The 26,786-nt window shown below is 44.7% G+C and overlaps 5 protein-coding genes and 2 pseudogenes across 6 annotated transcripts in view; 6 read left to right on the top strand and 1 right to left on the bottom strand.

The window, feature by feature from the left end:
• Positions 1-1,672: 1,672 nt before the first annotated feature.
• Positions 1,673-2,830, top strand: LOC131680642 (uncharacterized). The gene has a single exon (XM_058961357.1). It carries the CDS (start codon positions 1,673-1,675, stop codon positions 2,828-2,830), a length of 1,158 nt encoding a protein of 385 aa, XP_058817340.1.
• Positions 2,831-2,859: 29 nt separating this feature from the next.
• Positions 2,860-5,196, top strand: LOC131684082 (uncharacterized protein K02A2.6-like). The gene has a single exon (XM_058966628.1). It carries the CDS (start codon positions 2,897-2,899, stop codon positions 4,826-4,828), a length of 1,932 nt encoding a protein of 643 aa, XP_058822611.1. The 5' UTR covers positions 2,860-2,896; the 3' UTR covers positions 4,829-5,196.
• Positions 5,197-6,153: 957 nt separating this feature from the next.
• LOC131680641 (uncharacterized) lies at positions 6,154-6,789 on the top strand. The gene has a single exon (XM_058961356.1). It carries the CDS (start codon positions 6,154-6,156, stop codon positions 6,787-6,789), a length of 636 nt encoding a protein of 211 aa, XP_058817339.1.
• Positions 6,790-12,630: 5,841 nt separating this feature from the next.
• Positions 12,631-17,388, top strand: LOC131680640 (uncharacterized). The gene has a single exon (XM_058961354.1). It carries the CDS (start codon positions 12,631-12,633, stop codon positions 17,386-17,388), a length of 4,758 nt encoding a protein of 1,585 aa, XP_058817337.1.
• A 1,922-nt stretch (positions 17,389-19,310) lies between these two features.
• The window catches only part of LOC131684087 (dynein light chain 1, cytoplasmic), a 76,411-nt gene continuing 68,935 nt past the window's right edge, over positions 19,311-26,786 (top strand). Inside the window, exon 1 of one of the 2 annotated variants that reach the window (XM_058966643.1) lies at positions 19,311-19,425. The gene's annotated coding sequence lies outside the window, so the exon portion shown is untranslated. Of the gene's footprint in view, positions 19,552-26,786 lie in introns of both variants that reach the window. The other variant, XM_058966642.1, reaches the window with a different exon arrangement.
• LOC131680639 (uncharacterized) lies at positions 23,959-25,062 on the top strand (annotated as a pseudogene).
• LOC131680638 (uncharacterized) lies at positions 25,194-26,056 on the bottom strand (annotated as a pseudogene).

The raw sequence follows: 26,786 nt of genomic DNA, 5'->3' as shown, positions 1-26,786 counted from the left end.
CTTTGTTAGTGTCCATTTGAAGTAAGTATTAAGCGGAATTGTTTACGTTTTGTTTATCGGCCCATTTGAAATGTTCTCGTCGAAATGCCAAAAATGCCGCTGTAGGTTACCAGCATGTTTTTGGTGTAAATAGTATTTATTTTCCTATTGCTTAAAATTATTTCTAGCGGTAACAATAAGTCTCCTATTTTGCTTTAAATGCTAGGGCAATTTGATGAATCAAATAGTTCATAAAACCAATTTTATCAATTCTAATCTAAAATGAATTTGCTGAAGGTGGTGAATTTAGCACCCCTTGCATCTGGTATAATTAACCTGCACTAAATGTTGCATAACGCAGGGCTGATTTTTGGAACACCATGTGTTCTCATTCAGCCCTTCATTATGCAAATTTTCGTGTAAACGTGGCCGATCTTTTCAATCGGGAACGGCCGCGTGGAATTTGGGTATATGCGCTTTTGACATAGACTAACAGACATGACACTCGAAAAAATTTCTGCACCCACTTATGTACATATTAAGTATATTCACCCTTATTCTTGTTTATGACGAATGTGAGTTTCGTTCGGAAGTGGTTTGTATTCCCGCTTACGACAGCAAAATAAAATGGGCTTACTATTCGTTCGAATCGCTTTCGAACGAATATCTTATTCGTCGTAAAAAAGAATAAGGGTGAAAAAGAGAACGCTCATATTCAGTAAATAACGTTTTTGGGCGCAGTTGCTGGGAGCTGTGGTGATATGGTACAACTCAACACGAACATTCAAAAATCAGCGCGAATGGGCAACCGGAAAGACGGTATTACAAATGAATTCATACACGCGAAATTATATACATATTAGATATCCGAATCACGGCAAGCTCCAATTGCCATTATGCAGTGTTTTGGTGGGTGACATTTCTCGTTCCGTCTGTAATTGTAGTGATTGATTCTGATAAGGATCCAAGTTCAGAGTTCTAAGATTAGGGATAAGGAATATAACGACACAGAGAACATAGACAACACGGAAGTATCCTTCGTCCCAAGGGAATGAAAGACACTTCTGGATGAGTGGATATATCAAAACCCCGAGCCCAAAAAGTTTCTTTTACCGCTAACTCCCTCTTGAAGTGCCGATTGTACGCCACACAGAATCGCAAAGATTTCTGCTTGGAATATGGTACAGTATCTACCAAGCGAATGAGATTAGTATAGACCCATTTTACGACAATAGACACCAACCCCGGTTTGGCTCTCCAATAAAGAACCATCAGTGTAACAAACTACGCATTTTTCAAGTGGTTGCTCCATACAGCAAGACGGCCATTCCTCGCAAGGAGGAATTCTCACATTGAAAGTTTTAAAAGGAAAATTACATGTGAGTGTAAGTGTTGGAGACGTGGACATCCCTACAACTCAATAGGAATTGCTGGGCTCACTGGTGGCAACCCGCCTGTCACTCAGTTGACGCACCGAACAGCATCCGGTTAGCTAGTCAGAATGTTATATAGCGTATTTTTACCACTCTGTTTCGTCCGCGTAATATTTTAATAAAGTATATGTTTTAACGTGTGGGTCGTGTAATCTTCTCTATCGGTCACCTCCGAACACGGCCCACAACAGTGGTGACGAGAATTTAGTTAAATTGGCGATCGAAAGCCAATATTTATCACCCACGTGTAAACGGAAAGCATGGCGGAATCTAACCTCAATCCGGAGCAGCATCAGCCGGGAAACGACTTGCCAGGCGGTCCACTACCGCCAGGAGTAAACCCACAACACCCGGGAATGCAACGGCATTCGGCTCCATTTTTCAACGGTCCACCATCAGCGCAGCAATCTTCAAGTACCAGTTCGTCTTCCGCCGAAGCATCCTACCAGCTCTTTCAGCAGCTAATGCAGCAGCAACAGGTATTCATGCAGCAGCAGCAACAACAGTTAATGCAGCAGCAGCAAGATTTCTTCCGGAGTGTCATCTCATCAATCAGTATTCAGGTCCCTCCAAACCCTGAAATGATTCTCGATTCACTAGCAAACAATATCAAAGAGTTTCGCTACGATCCGGATGAAAACACAACCTTCGCTGCATGGTACGGCAGATACGACGATTTGTTCGAGCAAGATGCTGCCCGGCTGGACGATGAAGCGAAAGTCCGCTTGCTCATGCGAAAACTCGGATCATCTGAGCACGAAAGATATGTGAGTTACATTCTGCCGAAATTACCGAAGGACTACAAATTTACTGATACAGTTGAAAAACTGAAAATCCTTTTCGGCACTGCAGAGTCCGTCATCAGTAAACGGTATCGGTGTTTGCAGGTTACCAAACAACCGACCGACGATTACGTCACATATGCTTGTCAAATCAACAAGACATTTGTTGAATTCGAGCTGAGCAAACTAACCGAGGAGCAGTTCAAATGTCTTATGTTTGTTTGCGGACTAAAGTCGGAAGGAGACAGCGAAATACGAACGCGGCTACTGTCGAAAATTGAGGAACGCGATGGTATTACTCTCGATCATCTTTCGGAAGATTGTCAGCGATTGTTGTGCCTAAAGCGGGACACGGCAATGATCGAGTCATCATCATCACCGTCATCGGTAAATTTCATCAAGCGAAAACAACAATTTTCAAAACATCAACAGAAGCCGCCAGTGGAGACAGCCGGACCCGACAAAAACATTCCCTCAACGCCCTGCTGGTTCTGTAGAGGAATGCATTTCGTTCGAGACTGCAGTCATAGGAGCCACAAATGCAAAGATTGTGGTGTTGTCAGACACCGTGAGGGTTATTGTTCCACTGCCAAGCGAACATCCAAAGCCAGTCGAAACAAAAAGCACCCGGGATAGTATGCTACAAAAAGCGTAAGTCTTGTGATTAATACCGTCGATAAAAGGCGCCGTTTTGTTACAGTGATGTTGAACGGTGTGAATGTGCGTCTGCAGTTGGACACGGGATCTGACATAAGCATCATTTCGAAACGTTTGTGGGAGAAAATAGGTAAACCACCCACAGTACCGGCAAACGAACAAGCCGCAACAGCGTCAGGCGACCGCTTGCAGTTTTTGTTTAAGTTCAGTTGTGACATTTCGTTCAATGACAAACAACATACCTGTCAGTTTTACGTTGTTGAAAAACCACTTTACCTTCTTGGAATCGATTTGATGGATGCATTCGATATTTGGTCACTGCCCATTAGCACGTACTGCAACAACGTCACTGTTCTTTCTGTCACTTTGCAGTCACTCAAATCAGCATACCCGAGGGTGTTTAGGAACGAGCTGGGGTTGTGTACGAAAACAAAAGTGAAATTGGAACTAATACCAGGTGCAACTCCAGTTTTTCGTGCAAAGCGTCCAGTGGCTTTTGCGGTACATAGCAGTGTGGATAACGAACTCGACCGACTGGAACGAGCAAAAATCATCACACCGGTAGACTTTTCGGATTGGGCAGCTCCCATCGTTGTCGTCCGAAAAACGAACGGATCTATTCGTATTTGCGGTGACTATTCCACCGGTCTCAACAATGCCCTGCAACCGCATCAATATCCGTTGCCGCAACCGGAAGAAATTTTCAACAAATTGGCTAATTGCACAGTGTTTAGCCGAATTGATCTGTCGGATGCATTTCTGCAGGTAGAAGTGGACGAAAGCAGCCGTGAATTGTTAACCATCAACACCCATCGGGGACTTTACCGGTACAACCGTCTGACACCGGGAGTCAAAGCAGCACCGGGAGCATTCCAGCAACTTATCGATACTATGCTGGCAGGCCTCCCTCATACGTGTGGTTATTTAGATGACGTCGTCGTTGGTGGTGTAAATCTTGAAAATCACTGGGCGAACCTTCATGCAGTGTTTCAAAGGATCAGCGATTTTGGATTTACCATTCGTGTAGAAAAGTGCATATTCGCTCAGCCGCAAATTAAATATGTAGGTCATCTGCTTGACCGCAACGGTCTTCGCCCGGATCCATCAAAGGTTCAAGCCATCAACGAAATGCCACCGCCCACTGACGTTTCCGGTGTTCGCTCTTTCCTAGGAGCAATAAATTACTACGGCAAGTTTGTTCCTAGTATGCGCACCCTTCGGTATCCTCTTGATGAGCTGCTCAAGGCGGATGCAAAATTTGAGTGGACGGAAAAATGCCAGGCGGCATTTAACAAAGAAGTGTTGAAATCCGATCTACTGTTGACACACTACAACCCTGCGCTTGATATAGTTGTGTCGGCAGATGCGTCGTCTGTTGGTGTCGGTGCAACATTATCACACAAGTTTCCGGACGGTACTCTCAAGGTGGTACAGCATGCCTCCAGAGCACTCACAGCAGCAGAGAAAAACTATAGTCAGCCCGATCGTGAAGGACTTGCAATAATTTTTGCAGTGACTAAATTTCACAAAATGTTGTTTGGTCGTCGCTTTCATCTTCAGACTGATCACGAGCCGCTGCTGAGGATTTTCGGTTCGAAGAAAGGAATTCCTGTTTACAAATCGAACCGGTTACAACGTTGGGCTCTTACGCTATTGCTTTATGAGTTCACCATCGAGTACGTCCCGACAGCGAAATTCGGCAATGCTGACATACTTTCCCGTCTGATCAACCAGCACGTCAGACCTGAGGAAGATTACGTGATTGCTTCGGTCTCTTTGGAGAATGACTTAAGGTCAGTTACACAAGATACACTAACCGTTCTCCCTCTGAGTTTTAGAATCGTACAACAGTCTACACAGTCCGATCCTATCACCAAAGCAGTTTATCGATACCTGATTGACGGTTGGCCTGAGACCGTTACTGATACAGAGGTCAAGCGGTTTTATGCACGACGTGAGTCACTTACCACGGTATAAGGCTGCATACTATTTGGCGATCGACTTGTTATTCCTTCGCCTCATCGCAAGCGCAGTCTTCAGCAGCTTCATCGTGGCCACCCTGGAATCCAGCGAATGAAGGCGATTGCCAGGTCTTACGTTTATTGGCCAACTCTCGATAGCGACATTGTTGATTATGTTAAATCCTGCCATCAATGTGCGATGGCTGCGAAAACACCACCGAAGTCAGCGCCTTTGTCTTGGCCTAAATCAACAAAACCGTGGCAGCGTGTACATCTTGACTACGCTGGACCGATCGACGGGGAATACTACTTGGTCGTCGTGGATTCTTTTTCGAAGTGGCCTGAGATTGTGCAGACTCGCAGCATCACTACAGCCGCTACAATCAAAATTAGGGACGTTGCGATATTTTCGATACTAGTACGGAATTGATACTTCTGTTTTCGATACTCGATGTTTTGGTATCGATACTTCAAGCACGATACTTTACTGATATCGATACAATCTTTACGGTATCGAAAAGAATCGAAGGAACCAGTAGTTGGAAGTATTCGATTCGGAATTCTGAACGATTTTGAAATGATTTCCGAGTGAAATGTAATTATCTATTCAGGCTGAACCGTTGCGGAATCGGTTGTTGTATTTGAGTTGCTAAATAACTGGAGCACCGATCGCATTTGATAAAAAAAATCGATTCCGAACATTGCCCATTATTTGACAGTATTGTCTATCTTTTCTGACATTCGACGTCTGACAGAATCGTCGACGGATCAGACCAATAAAAGATATTTGTCGAAAGAATTTTTCTATTTGCAGGAGCAGAGCAAAACGATGACTGACAGAACCCACTGCTGAATTGCCAAACAACGGTTTGTAGATTACCTAATTCAGGAAAAGCTACTGTAAAAGTTTGGAATCGAATGGCGATACATTCAAGTATCGATACTACGACTACGATTATATCGAAAGTATCAGTACCTGCATTCGATACCAGTATCGATTCTCAGTATCGATGTATTTTAATATTGAAACGTCCCTAATCAAAATCTTCAGAGAACTGTTCGCACGCTTGGGAATGCCAGAGACACTAGTGAGCGACAACGGCTCACAGTTTACCAGTGCAGAATTTCAATCCTACTGTACGGATAACGGTATCGAGCATCTCACAACTGCGCCGTTTCACCCACAATTGAACGGTCAAGCTGAGCGGTTTGTGGATACATTCAAACGGTCAAATAAGGAGGGGAGAGCGACAATGCGTGAAGCACTCAGTACATTTTTGCTGACATTACCGGAGCACACTTTGTTTTTCTTCTCCGGATGGAAAATCACCAGCAGAAGTCATGTTCGGTCGTCCGATCCGTACCAGTTTGGATCTACTCCGTCCTCCACCAGATTCTGTGCAGTTTGAACAGCCTAGCGAGAGCCGACCCTTGAAGCGTGAGTTCAAAGCTAAAGATCCGGTATACGCAAAAGTCTTCGTTAAAAATCAATGGCACTGGGCTCCAGGAACAGTACTGGAACGTATAGGTCGTGTAATGTACAACGTTCAGCTCGACAATAGAAGGCTTGTTCGGTCCCATGTTAACCAGCTTCGAGATCGCGCTGTATCGGAGGATCTCAACGTATCGACATCGACAGATAGTACGAAACTTCCACTCAACATTCTACTTGATGCTTGGAATCTCCCAGTTCGTCGCACAACGGATCCATTAGCACACTCAACGCCAGTAGCACCTCTTACAGGCTGCTCTAATTTGAGACCATCGTCAACACCAAATACTTTGGTGAGAAGGCCTACCTTATCATCGGAGTCATCGTCACAGTTATCAGTATCGTCTTCTTCATCTTCAACATCGCCAAGTTCGACATCAGAATTTCAATCTGCAAATGAAGCCGATTCAGCTGTTCAGGCACCTCGCCGCTCTTCGCGTGTCCGAAGAGCTCCGCAATGGTTCGACCCCTATCAGCTGTATTAGGAGGGGAGATGTTGGAGACGTGGACATCCCTACAACTCAATAGGAATTGCTGGGCTCACTGGTGGTAGCCCGCCTGTCACTCAGTTGACGCACCGAACAGCATCCGGTTAGCTAGTCAGAATGTTATATAGCGTATTTTTACCACTCTGTTTCGTCCGCGTAATATTTTAATAAAGTATATGTTTTAACGTGTGGGTCGTGTAATCTTCTCTATCGGTCACCTCCGAACACGGCCCACAACAGTAAGGTACCTGGGAGCAAGTGTATACTCATCCCAAGAAAACATTTGGGGCCACAGTCTTGTGTGATTCGATCTATTCGGTTACAGTTCCACAGCTTAGTACCCTTAAGCTTGTATGCGCAAGAAAGGAATCATGTGTCGGATACCCAAGCTGATTAAGTTTCTTCAACAAACCATTAGCGACAAGGTTTCATAGAAGTCGTGACAGCACACCACCTTGAGGACACCCGCAGACACAGATCGCTAATTGTCTTAACGATGAACACAGATGTCGGTTGCTAAGCATTGCTTGTATCCAGTTTGCGAAATACGCAAACATATTGCGAGTTGTGAGCTCGGACATGAGTCAATAGCACTATTCGCAAATATGCATGCAACAACCCCACCTGCAGGGTGAAAAAGCATGCTTTGAAGTAGAAATACTAACTAAAGAAGCACTGGCGATCTCGTCAAACATTTTAACGTCTAAACTTATAGATGCATATAATAGAAGCTGTCCAACTAAAACTCCTACATCCAATAAGGATGTATGCGCCATGGTGGAACAAAACCTTAGAGAAACTTTGAAAAGTTACTAGGAACCTCTTCAACGGGGTCAAACAGGCAGGATGTGGGTGGGATGAGTATAAAAAGTCCCTAACGGTTTATAACGTAGAAATTAGAAATTCTCGAAGAAAGAGTTGGAGACTAATTTATCAACGGGTTGAACAAACTCCCGTCTTTGCAAGGCTACAAAAAGCTCTCTCTAAAGATCATACAAACGGGTTAGGTAATGTGAAGAAAAACGATCGAACTTTCACTATCGATTCCCAAGAAACACTCAGAATCATGATGGAGAAACATTTTTTCCTGGTTAATTTCCCATAAATAATACACAAGCAGAAAATCAAATGTAAGCAGAGCCTGACTCAAATGAAGCTGATACCGAAGCTCATGAAATAGCCAGTGCTATATTTACAAAAGCAAAAGTTGAATGAGCGATTGATTCCTTTGAACCATTCAAATCTCCGGGTATTTATTCCACACCTGACGAAAATATTTAGGATAAGTCTAGTACTAAACTATATACCTATGAGCTGGAGACAAACAAGGGTAATATTTATACCAAAAGCTGGGAAGCGCGATGGATAACTTCCAAAATCTTTTAGACCAATCAGCTTGACCTCCACATTCTCTAAAAATAATGGAGAAAGTTAAATCTAAGTATTTGAAACAATCTCGACTGGGCACATTTCAATTCGCACAAATAACAAATCAACAGTAAATGCGTTACACATGCTGGTCGGAAAACTGGATAATTCTGTCGTAACAAAAGAAATTTCACTGGCTGCCTTTCTCGACATAGAGGGGGATTTCGACAATGCATCTCATAGCTCAGTGCGGAATGCTATGAGGAAACATGGGTTCTATATCTACACAATGAATTGGATCAACTTGATGTTTATAAAGCGTGAAGTAACTAGCATGCTCTGAAACACGACACTGACTATGAAAACAAATAAGGGATGCCCTCAAGGTAGAGTTCTATCGCCCATATTGAAATTATTAACTGAAATGGGATACGAAGTGATTGGATTTGCAGATGATGTTGTAATCCTCGTGAGGGGAAAATTTAACACTGTTATCTCAAATAGAATGCAATCTGCATTAAGCTTCACTTTGAAGTGGTGTAAAAAGGAGGGCCTGAACATAAATCCCTACAAAACAATCATAATCCCATTTACTCGAAAAAGGAAATATTCTTTATAAACACTTTTGCTCAACGGAGCAGTAATTGAATTGTCCTCTGAGGTTAAATATCTTGGGATTGATGCTAGATAAAAAACTAAACAGGAATGCACATATTGAGTAGGTTATAAGCAAGGCAACTAGTGCTCGTTGGGTGTGCAGTAGAACATTCGGTAAAAAATGGGCCTGAGACCTACACTGAAAAAAACTAAACGTTAATTCTATTTGCTTCAAACCACTTAAAGCCATATGAAGAAAAATGCGCATGTTATCACCGCGCACACATGCCTTCTATGTGTGAACTGTATAAACTATGTATGCACACACATATGTTATATGTGCGTATTGTTATAGAATCGGGTTTTATGTGCCCTACAGTTATGAAATGTGAATGTAAGATTAATATGTCTTATAAATACACACATTAGGTTTATGTGCCAGAAAATAGTGTCTATCTGCCTCCGCTGATTGCAAAAATCTTGTAACAGTTGTACATTCCTAGTATGTTAAGATTGTAAATATTTTGAATTGAATATATATAATAACTTATACATTCAATTCACTAACAAGCCTATAATTTACACCCACACAATCCGACAAATAAATCATCAAGTATCAGACATAGAATCCACATTTCAATTACGTCAATCAAAGCTAATTCTTCCATCCGCCAAAATTTAGGCAATGTGTCCTACCTTCAATAAGTCCAACCGTTTCTGTATCCGAAGATCACACTCGTTTCTTTCAAGCCCGAGTGAGATTGCGGGAATACTAATTCCAAGAAGAATCCTTACAGTAAAGTTGAGGGAAAGGGAAAGCTAGACCGCTTGCTTACGCCAGAACGAACTAGATGGTTGAATGATCTGAGATCCCGAGTAATCCCGAAGAATTCTCAGAAAATGACGTACTTCCGGGTACTTTGAGACTCCCTTTCTTAATCTGAGGAAATCAGGCTCTAATCACTTTGTCCCAAACCGTTCAGCAGAGTGGAAGTGCCGCGATTAGTTTCCCGCGTGTATACCCTAGTTAGGTAAAGCCCGTGACGTGGCTGGTATTTCAGTGAGTTATAAATTTCTATTTCTCTTACTAGCTAGGAAGTGTGCGTTGTCCGTTGAAAGCAAAATAGTGCGAACCGATTCTGTGTGCGAATCGATAGAAGGTAAAATGTGCTTAAAATTCTGACCACACACGTGGCTAATAACCCTTTCGACCGCCAGGCTTCTTTTACTTCAAATAGGATCATTCGGTTCAGATCGCACGCCAATACGTTCATCGCCCGCTTGCCGTATTTCGCATCACTCTGCAACCGTCAGGACAAATTTACCCGGCGCACGTTTTTGTCGGAAGGGAACCGATACGCCAACACATCGCTCCATCGGAACTTCCCAAATCTTCCGGTGACCATCTGAAGTCCACGTGCCGGTTCGAATCATCCCTTTTCGGCCGGTAATCGAAGCAATCGTCAATCAGCAACAGCTGGTCAGATTCGGCCGAGACGATAGCAGTTCATCTGATCGTCTCGTTGCCCCCGCGTACATCAGCAGGATCGTCATCATAGTCTTCATTCAACAGTAGCTGATTCGGTGAGTCCGTTCGAATTATCACTAGTGGTGAAGTGGCGTCCAGAGAAGACGACCCGTAGAGAAATTTAAGACCGTCCTCCGGTCAGTTAACGAGCCCCCGCTTTCAGACGGGCCACGCTCATGATGTGATCACAAAGATCCATGTGCACATGTGACGGCGTTCTCGATAGCACCCTCGAGACGCACATGTTATAAAAAAACACCCGGGTGTACAAGCAATAGCCGCATCTCGCTTGCCACTCCAGAGCCCGTAGCCTGTTGGGTCGAATTTTTGAAAGCACACAGAAGAACAGATAGATAGAGAAGAAAAACGCACACAATAGAGATATAGGCCTATAGCTAGATAATAATGTACAACAGTTAGGTTCACTCACTCGGAGCCGATAGTTGTTCTCAACACAAGCTCCGCGTTTAAAACCCAAACTTTCGTCCGGTCCACGCCACCCATATAGTTTCCGAAGTTCGGGCTCCGCCTCCCGGTTAGTATACCAACTGGTTTCCGCCCGGTCTGTTACGTGAATGCGAAGTGCCGTGTATTATCAGTGCGAAGGCTACTCGAATTTTAAGCCGAAAATCCAAATCGACTTTTCCACCGATACCAGGAGCACAGACTCCGAAGGAGTCGAGCGATAGCGCGTCTCCATCAAATCAAAGTGCAAACCGTGGTCAACCCTCCGCCTCCACCACGAGCATTGGTTTGAACAGTCGCACGTGCGCGCGCGAATTCAAACCGAAATAGTGTAATCGGCTCCATAGGTGCCGGCGGTAGTGTAGTGCAGTGTAAAGGGTGCATTTTGAAAGAGCCAACCTCCGCCCACCTGACAACCCATAAACAACCAACCTAATGGGGGAACCTCCCCCTCTCCCCACCCCGGGGAGCAGCGGCCCATCCTTGAGTCGGACTTTGCCAGGGTACTTAAACTCTGGCGATATAATCGACAAGCAGACTCTGCTACTGCGAGCGAAATCATTGGACGGTGATTCCGATGCCCGACTGACGACTAACCCGTTCACGATTTTGAAATCGGTACAACGTGTGTTAGGATGCGATCCGACAAAGGTGGTTTCGGCCACAAAAGAAGGTAGAGGGACCCGCTATGTCTTAAGGACGACGTCGAAAAAGGCATATAACGCTCTGATGAGTTTGAACGAGCTGATCGACGGGCAAAAAGTTGAGGTGGTTTCTCACCCCACTCTCAACATTACTCATGGTGTCGTTTACGATATCGACACCAAAGACATGAGCAACGAAGAACTTCTCGACGAGCTGAAAGGTCAAGGAGTCACAGCAGTGCGTAGGATCACCAAGCTGCACGAAGGAGTAGTGAGCAATACTCCTCTGGTGGTGATATCTTTTAGTGGCTCAACCCTCCCCGACTACATTTACCTCGGATTGGTACGCACTAGCATCCGGCCCTACTACCCATCCCCCATGCTGTGCTACCGCTGTGGCAAATTTGGGCATGGCACTAGGGTGTGCCCCAACAAGGAAACTTGCTTGAACTGCAGTCTGAACCACCCATCAGCCAAAGATAACCCATGCACCCAAGTCTCGAAGTGTATAAACTGCAGCGGAGAGCACTCAACAAGAGCAAAAGAGTGCCCCAAATACATGGAAGAGGTAGCCATCATTAAAGCGAAAGTTTCACTAAACCTTTCCTTCCCCGAAGCAAGAGCTCTAATAACACAAAAGCGCAAAGGACCAAGTTACGCCGAACAAACCCAGAAAGGCACGGAATCGAAAGACAACGAGAAAGATTCCACTATCGCTAAACTGAAGGCGGAGCTCATTAGGCTAAAGGGCGAAAAGAGCAATCCGCCAAAAGATGACCGGGACGATGAAATATTAAACCTAAAAAACCACCTGGCGGAGGCTGTTCGCCAGCTTAGAATTGCCAAGCAACAACTCACCGAGGTAAGCAGAGCTAACACTTCACCGAAAGTAGAGCAGGGAAACGTCAACAAACTAAACCCGATCACCACGATATCGACCGAATGTAACGTAGTAGCCGCGAAACAACAGCGAGACCCCCGACTTCGTGACGAACGAAAGCAGCAAAGAAATCGTAGCCGAGCAGGCGATGGGGATAAATCCCGAAGCCCTATCGGAAACAAAACAGAGCCAGCACCACCGAAACAACAACGGACAACCCGAGCGAATTCCCGCAACAACAGCCCTTCACTATCCGGACATTTGAACATCTCAGACACCGAAACGACGCAAAACTCCATGCCCCAAGCGTCTTTCGTAATGTCCGACTAGTCATACAACGATCATAGCAACTGGGGATGCCAATAAAAAACAACGAATTCAACAGCAACATAAAACAAAGCCCGCCTGTGTCGACCCTGACCGGGGAAGTTCCGGATACGTCCGACGCACCCCCGGCGGCTGTTGACACAGGACCATTGGAGCACCAGCAGGGAAGTACCTTTAACATCCCCATTAGCATTCGATTTACGCATTCACCATCCATCTCAGGCCAACCAGACAGAAATCCAGAGAATCCATCAACACAGCAATCCCAAACGACGGGAACCACGACCGCCTCCAACGCCCCGCATCTTGCCGGGCCCCAGAGTAGGCGATCTCCCCGCCTGATCCCAAAAATGACACCAGTATCAGGAAAACTAACCAAACAGCTCCACTGCAACAAGAACCGGTTCGGGTCTCCCGATATCCCCGCACCTGGCGGACCACCGGGAAGAACTCTCAGCCGGGAAACTCCTACTCACCAACAGCAACGAGTACGACGAGACCTCAGCCCGGTTCCCGGTTGCTCTTGGCATCCGGTACGTTTTAGACCATCCAGGAAACCAGTAGTCACCAATCGTGACACCCACTTCCCCTTGCCGGCCCTGACCGGGGACGTTCCGCCTTACAGCGATGCTCCCCCGGCGGCTGCTGGTGCGGGAAGCCCGGGCACATCCCGGGTAAGTCCATATCAACATTCCAACCGACAAGAACAATTCAGCGCCACAAACTCTTTTTCAAGGAATGATCGAACCGCCGACGTTTGGTTGACCACACGCTTCAGAAAACGATACCAAAACCTACCCGCAACGAAACGCACAAAAACCACCGACACAACGCCTGCGGACCCCTTGCTCTACCTCCCGCGGTCATTGGAAGGGACGTACGCCAGGCCACCCATCAACAACTGCAACAAAAATTACCCCCTCAACACAAACAAAGCGCACGAAGCCGATAGCTTCCTGTCAAGGGAGAAAGCCTCTTCCCCTGCACCAGCCCTGTCCGCGGATGTACCGGCCCTCACCGACGAGCCTTCGGCGGCTGCTGGTGCAGGGGGCCCGGATCACCACCGGGTAAGTCTAACCACACCCTACTCCCACCAAGACCAGTCGTACGGCTCCGAATCATTTCCAGGTAGCCCACCGCGCAGTCCCAACAGCGTCTCAATGACCAACAGCACCGGCTCAGAATATTCCACGCTAGCCGTCCAGTGGAACATCAACGGCCTAAGGAACAACCTAGGGGACCTACAGAACATAATCGCCGGCACCGAACCACTTTGCCTCGCCATTCAGGAAACCCACTTGCACACCGGCGTTGACCCCACCCCATGGTTCGGAAACAGATACGATTGGGAGACGGCCAGAGGAGACAACAACCACCAAACCATCGGATTGGGCATCAAAGTGGAACTCCTGTCGGTGCACCTCCCCCTCAACACGGAACTAATAGCGGTCGCCAGGAGGATATCAACCCCCATCCGCTGCTCTATTGTATCCATCTACCTACCACAAGGGGTTACCAACATACGAAGCCAACTAACCAGCCTGATCAACCAGGTCCCCGCCCCATTCATCGTCATGGGGGACCTCAACGCCCACCATAAGGCCTGGGGCTCGGACAAGTGCTGCCACCGAGGTAACGAGATCGTCAAACTCATCGAGGAAATCGACGCCGTGATACTAAACGACGGTAGTACCACGTTTATCCGTGGTAACGCCTCCTCCGCCCTCGACGTCACCTTCGCCTCCAGTTCCATCGCTGGGATATGCGGCTGGTCCACGTCCAACGATACCGCCGGGAGTGACCACTTCCCCATCGTGCTACGCATAAATCGCCTCCAACTTAAAACCACCCGACGAAGACGTTGGCTATATGAAAACGCCGACTGGGATGCCTACGACGCTGCCATACAGTCCCACCTTGTTCGAGACCGTACGTACTCACTGGTCGACCTATCAGAAACTATCGTCAACGCAGCGAAAGAAACCATCCCCCGAACAAGCGGGGTACCACCACACCGTGCCGTGCACTGGTGGAATCCGGAAGTGGCCGCTGCCGTCAAAGCTCGCCGGAAAGCTCTCCGCACCTTACAAAAAACACCGCCCAATCACCCCCTTCGGGACCAAAGAGCGGACAACTTTAGAACGCTCCGAAACGCTGCGAGGAAAACAATCCAAACGGCTAAAGAAACCAGCTGGAGGAACTTCGTGGACGGTATCCACACGGACTCCTCAACCACGGAGCTGTGGAGACGGGTCAACGCGCTCAGTGGCAAACGTCGACAAAATGGCTACTCTTTAGCGGTCAACAACACCACCATTACTGACCCAGAGGAAATGGCAAACAAGATAGGCTGCCACTTCGAAACGTTATCCGCCGACAAAGCCCTGCCAGCCGCATTCGCTCAGAAAAAAAGCAGACTCGAAGCCTCCCCTACGACCTTCACGCCAGACTCCGCAGCCACCTACAACAGACCCTTTACCGGAGCGGAACTTGCCGTCGCTCTCACTAACGCTCGAGGAAAGTCCGACGGCCCTGACAGGATTGGTTACCCGATGCTTAGGCATCTTCCGCCTGGAGGCAAAAGAGCCCTCCTAGACTCTTTTAACACTATCTGGGAACGCGGGTCCTTCCCAGAGGAATGGAAACTGGCCCACGTAGTCCCCATTCCTAAAAAATGCCAGGGTACCCGTGCCCCCAGCGACTTCAGGCCAATCAGCCTGCTGTCATGCACCGCTAAGACACTGGAGAGGATGGTAAACCGGCGACTGACTACGTGGCTGGAAGATGAGAAACTACTCGACCCACGCCAATTCGCTTTCCGGAAGGGATTCGGCACCGGGGCCCATCTGGGCTCGCTCGGCGAGGTACTAGACAGAGCAAGGTCCGAAGGCATCCACGCCGATATTGCCATACTCGACATAGCAAAAGCTTACAACACAGTCTGGCGCGAAGGCGTCCTTCAACAACTCCAACGATGGGGCGTACAGGGGAACCTAGGCGTCTTCATCCAAAATTTCCTAACCAACCGCCGCTTTCGGGTATGCATAGGCGGCACACTCTCCGACGAATTCCGCGAGGCCAACGGAGTGCCACAAGGATCGATACTAGCCGTGACCCTCTTCTTAGTGAGGATGAATTCGCTCTTCACCGCGCTACCCGGGGGCGTCTATGTCTTCGTGTACGCGGACGACATCATATTGGTAGCTCTCGGGAAGACGATCCCGCGCACAAGAATATCGCTGCAGGCCGCCGTCAACGCAGTCGGCCGATGGGCACTCGCCACCGGATTCAACATCGCCGCCACCAAGTGCGCCATTACACACTGCTGCAGCACATATCACCCAGCCAACGCTCGTCCAATCCGCCTCAACAGTACAGTAATTCCGTTCCGAAAGGAACCGGTCGTCCTCGGGATCACCCTCGACCGGAAACTGACAATGATACCTCACTTCCGGCGACTGAAAAAAGACTGCCAGAGCAGAAAGCGACTAGTCCGGACCATTTGCGCCCACCACCCCAAAAACAACCGCCGAGCAGCGCTTAACGTCGTGCGATCTCTTATCCACAGCAGAATCTTCTACGGGATCGAGATGACTTGCCGGAACCTAGACGGACTCTCCGACATCCTCGGGCCCTTATACCACGGAGCGGTGCGGCTAGCCTCCGGTCTACTACCGAGTACCCCGGCCGAAGCTGCCTGTGTAGAGGCAGGAGTTCTACCCTGCCGCTGGGAAACAGCCAGGGTGGCCTTCAGAAGAGCACTAAGCTTCCTGGAGAAAACTTCGGGCGACGAGTGCCCCCTTCTCACCACCGCCTCCAACCTGCACCAGGAGTTTACCAGCAACGACCTCCCACCCATCGCTCGTCTACACCGGGTGAGACCGCGGGCCTGGTACGACCCCGGGCCCAACACCGACGACAGCCTTGCTCGCATTATAAAAGTTGGCGACCACCCCAGCAGCATACTAGTTAAATATAGACAGCTAATTAACCGAAGATATTCACATCACACTAAAATCTTCACCGACGGTTCCAAAGCGAACGACGGTGTAGGAGCGGGGATCAGCGGCTTGGGGAACGGGCTCTCCTTCCGCCTACCTCCCTCCTGCTCAGTTTTCTCAGCGGAAGCGGCCGCCATTGCAGTGGGAATGATAAAAAGACCCACCGATACACCGACGGTCATCTTGACAGACTCGCTCTCGGTCCTGAGGGACGTCGCTAGCGGGACCTCCAAACATCCCTTCGTTCAGGCCATCGAGACACTTCGAGACCCATTGGTTACAATCTGCTGGGTTCCGGGTCACAGCGGCATCAAGGGTAACACAGACGCCGACCGATTAGCCCTCATCGGTAGACGGGCCCGGACCCGGCTCCCTAATGAGACTCCAACCATAGACATCATCAGGGAATTCAACATCAGCTTGCAGAACGGATTCACCAACCACTGGCGGAGTTCTCGAAATCACACCCAAAAAATCAAAGGGTCAGCCGACACCTGGACCGACCGAGACAGCCAGAGGGAACAAAAAATACTCTCCCGACTCCGCGTGGGGCACACACGAGTAACCCACGCACACACCGTGTCCAGCGAGCCCGTCCCAGAATGTGCCTCCTGCAACACCCGGCTCACCGTCGAACACCTGCTGTGCAACTGCCGAGAACTGGAGGACTTACGGCGTCAGTACGGCCTGACTGGTTCGATACGGGACACCCTATCCAACGACCCGGTTCGGGAGGAGGCACTCCTCCTCTTCCTAAAGGACGCCGGCCTATACGACAGCATCTAAACAATAAAATGAATTACGCAAACAAAATGAAATGTAACGTATAATTATGAATTGTAATCTCGCTTTATTTCATGGGCGAATGACCTATAGGTTAAAGCCCCAATAAACAATAACAATAATAACAATAATAATGTACAAATAGAATAAAGCATGCTTACCGTGAACACATGAAAAACCAACCTAGAATTTAAAATTACATCGCCTGGAATAATAACTATGTTTTGTTTTGAGTAAATTTTTCATGTTAGTGTATTTGAGATAGAGTTTTTAATTTACTGAAATATTTCCCACGTCACCCCGATTATGTTTCGTTCGCTTTTTCTCTGCCGCGTGGCAGATTTGAATTAGGTAGATTCTCTTCCACGTTGATAGCGCGATCTGGTGGCAAACATTACCCTGCCAGTGATGATAAGCTTTTTGGCTATGGGGAGTTTCGACTGTGGGATCTAGAAGGTGAGCTTTGGTTCTTGGGGAGCTCAGCCGTCTAGGGTATTTGGACCTGTTCTGGGGTTTAGCTTGTGTGCCTATCTGAACCGATCTGGATTCTTTCAAAGAAAGGATTCTTTTCTTGACTGGCATTCTTGCAGTCTCATCCGGGCATCTTAAACTTGGCGGTAGTCTCCGAAAGGAGTGGCGCTAAAACTACGCGCTTCCAAAAGATCGGTCAGCGACGGCTACAATCTATATGTTAAATCAATAGGCATAACGTTTACATTTTTTGAGTGTAGTATAGTTTACTGGTTATACTCCACAATTGTCAAACCAAGAAAAACATATGCTGCGCTAGTTTGATGGACTTAAACAAAAGAGACATCAACTCAAAAAAGCTAGGTAAACTTCAACAGAATATTACGAACAAGACAGAGTTGACCGCTTTTGTGGCCCGTAAATATCCTAGCACAACAAAAGATGATACATTCAGATATTCTTCTTCACTCCGGTTATGTATTTTACATTACACCAATTTTTTTACAATACAATGCAGATTTTTTTGGAAATCAATTTTTTTTTGTTAAGTTTAAATTGTGAAACGGAATCGTTAAGCATAAAACTGTGTTGGTAGTCCTGAAGAGAACCGATATGATTCCATAGACAGCAGAAGTTTTTTCGTACTGGGATACTTGGTTGATTTCGAAACGATGTATTTGGGAATTTCTCCCAGCAACAGCGAACGAACGGCGGTATGTACTTCGTCAGAATTTATCTTATATACTACACATAAGATCTGATTTTTGTGGGAAAGAACAAATTGGAACAGATTTCAGGCAAACTTAAATTGTAAAATTAAGTCGGTAAGAGATTTCAATCAAATTCTTTATCCACTGTATTTGTTACCCAGACTCAGAGAGCAGACCGTTTTTTTTTGTTGTCGACTGCTGTACAGGTATTTTACAGGTGTAGATAATAATTACTTTCATAAAATGCATCCCAATTGAATTGAATACAAATTCGTTGCACATATTTCCGATCAGATAGCGCAAAAATCTATTTACTTCGGTCAGTACAGCGAAAGTTATTTGTATGTAAAAGCTGGGAAACAATTTCAGCTGAAAGTTTTGAAACGGAACCCCTGTATTGAACTATTAGAAGTATTCTACTTCAAAATTAACCGGTTTGAATAGCAAAGCTTCCATGTTAAACCATGCTAGATACATTTATTAAAAGAACTACTGTCAATTTATTGATGTTCAAGTATTCCGTTGCTGCGTAATATTCGCATAGTTGACCTAGGATAATTGACTCTTCAGTAACTTATGCCAGTTATCACACTGGATAGGTTCGCTCTCGCTAGGATAGATACATCTCTATAGTTGTAATTTTCTGCCGACTCTGTAGATGCTCTCTCGCCTCAAAAAGACCTCTCTCAACGTAGAATTCACCATACAATCCGGTTTCAGTGTGTTTTGTTCTAGCTAAAACCCTTTTCCAGTGGTAGTGTGCAATAGTGCCAGCAAACCAGAGATATCTGTTCTACATCCTAGCAGCAATGATCTCGCAGTTTTGAAAGCCGTTCGTAGTAATACAAGCATTATAAAGGTGAATGCTTCGATGGCTCGTGAAACTTATATTATATAGGAAAATTTAATTTATCGGGAAAATAGTTTGCTAGTGAAGTGTATAAAGTAAAGAAAATATGTCACGTCCTTGAAAAGTTAAACTACGGTAACAAATTATCTAGGTTTTGCAATTGAAAAGTGTATTATAGGTTTACGTAGTGCATTTGTATAGTATTAGGGCGGTGTGGGGATATTTGCTATTTTATTTATTAGAAACCATTCGGAGCAAAATATTTATCATATCACTAGAGTCGTAACACACAGAACTGTTACATCTCAGTCATACAAAGTGGTGTACTAGGAAGAAGAGTTTGGGGTTCTGTGAATGAGTGGAAGTGCGTAAAGGATCCAATGCGAGAAAACTTGAAATATATACCCCTGTTTGCATGCTTCCACATTCCGACACATTCTTCAACGGTCACACAGCATTCATTGGGGGGCAAAGAGAATACAATCCTCGCTGTGCCATTGAAGAGAATGAGTATTGGGGTTTTCTCTCAGTAGACGGCTGATAATAGCTTTGCCATTCGAATGTTTTGTTTGTGGTAGCATGGGTTGAAATATAAATCCTCTGCGTGCTCCGGCAAGTTGCAAAATATATGCTACACGTTGCAGTACAAGTGTATGCGTGCCACTGTCAAATTGAAGGCTGAATCTTTTTCCCTGCTGATACTTCACCCTTCTGTTATATTATTCTTATCTATCTACTGTTGAGTCAGTAGTACATGAGCTAGAAAGGTGAGTGTTTTGACCCGGCATGCATTTATCTTCGATGCGACTACAATTCGCGTTTTTACAGCTTTGTTCTATTCTGTATAATAAGTCACGCTTACCGAAAACGTTACATAAATTTGGGCGCTCTGCCAAGCTGGCTCTTCATCTAATGACTACACGTTGAATTTTTGAAAGATTTTGTTCTTATGTGATTACTGATTATACCTATTCTTGAATGTCAGCCAACCGACAATCAATTTCTTTGGCGCTTTTTCGGCAAACAAGATTTATTACTGCTGCATATGAGGTTCTCTAGTAAGCATACCGACTACAGACGACAAAATCCTCGGAGAAGAGACGCAGTACATAAATAATGAAAGAGTATTTTTAGCCAGCAAATTATAATGAGAACATTGAACTTTTCCATTGTTTTGTTTCATTGCAGTATATCGTGAAATTGCATCCTGTGAGGAGTTTTGACAATTATTCAATAACACGCGGCACGGTGCGAGAACTTTTTTGTAACCGGTGCGAGAACTTTTTTGTAACGAAATTAAAAACTGTCAGTAACTGCATAGATAGATCTAATTCGACAGTAACAAAAAGATAGAACTACGAATGTAGAAAAATATTTTGACACCTCCTTGATTCAGCACATTAATATAACAATTTCATTGATTACTCGGCCTACAGTCGGTGTCAATCTCTTTGCTTTGTTCTTCAGAAACAGTACAATAAACTGGAAAATGTCAAAATATATGATTGAGTGAAGTTAATGTTTTATTCGAAACCCCTTCTTTTTATCCTTCTACTTCAGTTAATAGAGTAGAGTGGGGTCAAGTAGGTCAGTTTTCTTTGGCGAACACGTGCGATAGTATTTTTGCACTGATTTTGACAAACAAGCACTCGTTGGAAAGATTATACATCTGGCAACGTTTTGGTAATAATGGTTTTATGCGTGGCTAAATTTTTTCGAGCTAAATCCAATAAGGGGAAGGTACTTTTTTCGATGTTTTTAAAATCTGGGGGTACGCCTAGAAACTCATCGATTCAACTTTTATTTTAAGAATATCAATACTGCAGATTATTTAAGAACTAAATTAACGTCATTCAGGTAAGAACATGATAAGTGGCAAATGATGCGAAAAATCGTGAATCTGCGAAAGTAAATGTTGAAAAAACATGTTTTTTCGGCAGCTGCGTCTGGCTGTACTCTCGAATGACTTTTTAGGCGTCCTCGTCGTCCCCAGAGTGTGTAATCGAAGTTGTTCATTCCGGCTCACGTGGTTACTTAGCTGTGAAATGATCATGGTGCCCCCTAACGGCTGACCTATCGTGCCCCCAAGCGTATGTTCCATGTTGATCTCCGCATTTTTTTCAAAAACAAAAATATCGAAAAACCAACACAAAACTCGTGCTCAGCATTAATTTATTCGTAAGAAAAAACCTACTTGATATGTTCTTACATTGAATAAATGGCCTGTGTTGTAAGTGCGGGTTAACACACTCGACCCAACTAGCTCAATTATATTTCTCTCAGGGTCGGCAACCGTATCAGGGAGGACTCGAACAACCCGAAACTTACCCTTTTACGAGGTGAAATTAGCGAGAGACAACTACGCAAGGAGTACTGACTCTTAATGGAAAGAAACAGAATTAACATAACAGAACTTTTTTATTTCACGATTCCGGAATATCGGTACCGCACTGTCGGTTGATCGATGAGGCCCATTGATGAACGTTGGGGTGGGAGAGGAGAGAATCGTACCTTCTTGCTTACTCGATGTGACGGTTCAACCGCCGTAAGATAACGCTGTTCGACTAGTGTGCCGCCTGAAGAGCTGCACGTTCCGTCGGTCAGATGCTCCCACCACTTGGGAGATGCGCGTCGATTCACCGCAGCGAGGGGTGTCACGTCGTATTCAGTTCTTGCTGAAGGTGGTGGTTAGGAATTTGGGGTACTTCGGTTCGTTCCCAAGCATCAGCGACTGCTTCAAAACCGTGCCGGTAGCTGAACGCTGTGCCCCGATGGGACTGACGGTGTGGTTCCGATGGGTGATGTTATCGGATACCTATTCTGGCGTGTCCCTCACTAACTGTTTCGATCCCGTGGGTTCTCGAAGGAAACTAGCACTGTGGCAATTTATAGTAACTGAATATTATTCACGGCAAAGGTCACTTTTTCGCCGCCGTCCTCGATCGGGTTTTCGAGGGCCTGGCTTTTTTCCCGTTCATTATCTCTGATGATCTATCATCAACTGACTTTTCATATCCATCCTCACTTACCATTACTCTGCGATCATTCTCTCCCGCTCCCGTTGACGTGCAGGATGCAGTAGTGATGAGCAGCCAAAATATCCCTTCGAGGTGGTATAATTTTGGCTGTTCAAATATTTCGGGAACATTTTATATGGTCTGGCTATTAGTGCGGTCTTTTTCCGTCTTTTGGGCGTTGCGGTTTTCCCGTTACAAAAGGGGGTTTTATTTTTTTTATATTACCGTTTGAAAAGTACGGCTGCTACTGGCCCAGTCACTTTATCACGGTTCCTTAAGGGAACCTTTGCTAAGCCCCAACACCTGGTATGGATGTTCCGGGGTGGACGCAAAAGGTCTCTTTTTGAGGTCTAGATCGGTATATAGCAGTGCATCCGTAGTTTCTCAAACGGTAATGGTAACAATTTAATGGTGTTCCGAAAACTTACGCTGCCTAATTATGGGTTTATTAATTTTTTATCGGGGTTAGTAAACTTATCCCAAGTTAAACAAAAATACAAAAATTATAGCAAGAAAATTATACTAACGATAATATATAAACACAGAGCCAGATAAACAAATGGAAAATAATTTTATATACTTCCACGCTAATTCTTACAAACTACCAAAAAACTCCAACCCAGATGTCTCTCACTTGTCACGAACAAAAGAGACGGTAACAGTATCAAGCCAAAGAAGACCGTGCGCCATTTGGAGGTACCTGCCTAAAAATCGCTATTGCATCCAATGTAGTACTATAAACACCTATATCAATTTATTACTGAGAACTCAAATGGTAATTGAAACCCTTAAAATTTCCGTGATAATGGTAAATTATCGAAAAATTAATTTTTCCATTTAAAATACAAAATTAAAATTATGGCGCTCAGTTCGCTTTGGCTTAACGCAGGTAAAATGTGCTGTACTAATGACGAGAGACAATGCATTTTCGCAGAAAAACACGCGAAAACATAAACTAGGCCGTAACTAATACAGCTGATCCACGGTAACCGTGTATCAAATTCACACAAGATGAGCGACCTCTGTAATAACATAGCAAAGATAATGTCCTATACCTATTTGACACCATTCTACTCTACGTATTAATGCGTTAGATAGATGATTTGAGAAGAATTAAAGTGCAGAAACCTTATAACGAGAAGATGGCCTAGATAAGTGGTAGCTCACCGGTAATATTCACAGCGATATTGGCTGAAATGTCAGAAACCTAATTGAATATATAAAGGGTCTTTCGATTAAATTTTGGTGAAACAAGAATGCGTGCAAATTGTGTGACATTTTATTAAAAAAAAAAGTTATTTTTCGTTTTTGATATTAAAAAAATATTCAGCTAAGTTTCCGGTTGACCGAATCAGAATAAATCCATCTGCGTTTAAATGCAACCACAGTATTGCCCATCCTATGAATTTTAAGACCCTAGCGCGTGAAATTTTTGACAGCTAGTTTTCCGCGCTCACTAATACTCATGCAGCATTTTGACAACAACATAAATATGTCGTGTCATTTTTTATCGACGAGCGTTGCAAATTTCAATAAAGATTTAAGTGAATATTTAAAAAAGATATCCATAGAATGGCTGATATACTTTCAGAAGTCTCTAAGCGGCGCGCATCGGTTAACACTGTTTATTATGTGCTGTACGGCTACTATTTTTTAGGACTTTCAAAAGCGAAACTTGCCATCATGTACCGGAAACACAAGTCAACAATAACTAACTGGATCCAAACTTACCAAAGAAACGGGTTTTTTTCGAGGAAAGAATATTATCGGGATGTAAAAAAATTTGGAGCAGATAAACGAGAGTGGTTGGTGGAATTATTTCTTGCTAAACCAACGTTATACTTAGATGAATCAAAAGAACTGCTTGCTCGCCAATTTAACATCACAATTTCGGCGTCCTCGATTTGTCGTATACTGCACAACGAAGGATTAACCTGGAAAGCGCTGGAACGAAGAGCTATACAGATCAGAACGGAAGATATCGTAAGGTTTTGTGAGGAATTGCATCAAATCAAGTGGGATTACCATAACTTAGTTTTTTTGGATGAGGTAAGCTTCGATTCCAGATCTATGCTACGCTGTGCGGGGGAAACGGTTGATATGTAGAGGCGAATTTGTAAGACGACCAAGAGTTTCATTGCTATGCTTCATAAGCCAGGAAGGCATGCAGGAGGTTTTCTGTACCGAAGGGACGTTTAATAGGACAAAAAATTTCGCTTGTTGCAGACAGTTTGCTCTCAATTCAGATAATGTACAATGTTACCCGGGTTATTGCTCCGTATGGATTCTTGATGGAGCTCGCATTCATTGTGATTCTGCAATAATTTCCTATTTGCGCGCATTGGGTATTTATGTAATTTTTCTACCTGCATACTGTCCTTTCTTCAATCCAATAGAGATCGTATTCGGATTAACCAAAAGGCACTTGAAAAAAATCTACCAAGAGACTCGCGAGAAGGACATTCAATTAGTGGTTGCAAAGGCGTTGGATACGTTTTCTAATCACCCAATGAACAATCTGTTTCGCAAATGCGGTTATGTAAGAGGTGGAAGATTTGACCCAACAATTGCCCTAGAAGAAAATCTCACTGGCCTTGGGTTTGAAGACAATTCAGAGAAGCGAAAGTAAAAAGTTTATTTTTTTAAATATAAACATCGTTTTTTAAAAATTATACATGTTTTTTTTATCAAATAGAACATTGGTAATTAAAAAGAAACATTTTAAAAGGAAACATTGTTTTTTTGTTATGAGCAAAATCATCATTGATGATCGACATCATCCATCTCCTATACGCGACTGGCTAAAAATGCTCCAAAGTCTGTTTCCTCCACTTGCACTGCTTCTTCCGCTGCTGAAATGAACGTGTCGCCGATTCGGTCTCGTTGCTCAAGGGCCCCTAGGTGCCGTTTCACTGATTGCATTTTGACAATCATGTTTTGAGCAGTTAGTTGCATGTTGATTTCAAACGAGGCTGTTCTTTAGCCGAAAATAATTTCACCAAATGTGCGGGGGGAGCATCGTGTAGCAACCTTTCTTGGCAATGAAACTCTGAAGTATAAATGGCATTAGCCCACATCATCCACGCAATGTCCTTTGCTTCCCATTTGTCACCATGGATATCTCGCAATTTTTGCGCAAGAACCGCAACTGATTGGTTCGAAGCAGCCCCAGCCTTGTCACGTTCCTCCGGTTCCAACAAAACTTCGCGCACTGTCTTGAAAACGCTCTTGTTGTTGACAGAAAGTGAATAAACATGCAGTAATAGATGGATTTCTTTGTTTCTCCAATTCTGTAAAAGTGTAGGGGTGACTTTATCTACCGTCTAACATCTATGGTTGGTTTTATCATTAAACAACGCAAAACGGATAAAATCGCCCTCTTCCGGAATCGGCTTGGAGCTCCAAACAGGCATTGCCACTCCTCTTTCATCGCACGTAAAAATCACTTCTCGTTTCAAAATTTTTTTCGCCAGCAGCCAACAACTATGAGTGAATTGCTCGGCAGTATTTCCGGAGACTCCCCATTTACCCACTTTCTTGCCGGAACTATGACCCTTAAAATCCCGTACCGCAACCAGCAACCAAGCAATCCTTCTGGCAATTTGTTCTGAGAAAATCTGCTTTCACTTTGTTGATGATCAACGTTTTCTGCTTTGCTGATATCCATCCCGGTGTCGGACAAGCTTAAACTGTATTCAATCATTTCAGTTGACAATACAGCACCAAGAGAGTCATCGTCAACCAAAAGATCCTCCCGAGAATAGTTGATTCGATTTAAACACTTCAACTTCCGGATCCGAATCCGGGGGTAGTGAATCGTCCGTATTCATTGTTGTTTTAATCCGTATTTGCCGAGACTGAAAACGGTTCTGTAAAACATAATATCACATATTTTAGTCTTTTGTTATGAAATTTTGAAAAATATCTACCTAATCTAGCAGCAGCAAATTGCAAACACAAAACAAAAAGAACTGTTAGATAGGGTACGAGAAAACGGAACGCATATGTGTATGTGTTGTGAGGGGAATACACTGTGCAAATATTTTCAACGCAGGAGTCTTGTTAGGTGCAAAATGCGCAATAAGATTATGCACATCATCCTCGTGCACTTTGTTTGCCTCAGAATACCAGTTTGCTTTTAACTACTTCTCGCTCCCTTCTCCTTCAGCAACACATGCACGCCGTTGGTGGCATATGACCTTTTTGCCTTAAGACTCAAGTTACTTATTTTGAGCATGTGTAAGAATTGGTTGGTGGTATGCGTTGGTATAATTGTGTACAGCTTTCCCGCCGATTTATCCATATAAAGCATTTATTTAACTCTAAATGAAGAAAATCAGTCGATTTGGAGGA

Source organism: Topomyia yanbarensis, chromosome 2 (genome assembly GCF_030247195.1).
Source record: "Topomyia yanbarensis strain Yona2022 chromosome 2, ASM3024719v1, whole genome shotgun sequence".
Classification (NCBI taxonomy): Eukaryota; Metazoa; Arthropoda; class Insecta; order Diptera; family Culicidae; genus Topomyia; species Topomyia yanbarensis.
This window is presented reverse-complemented; position numbering and strand designations above follow the sequence as displayed.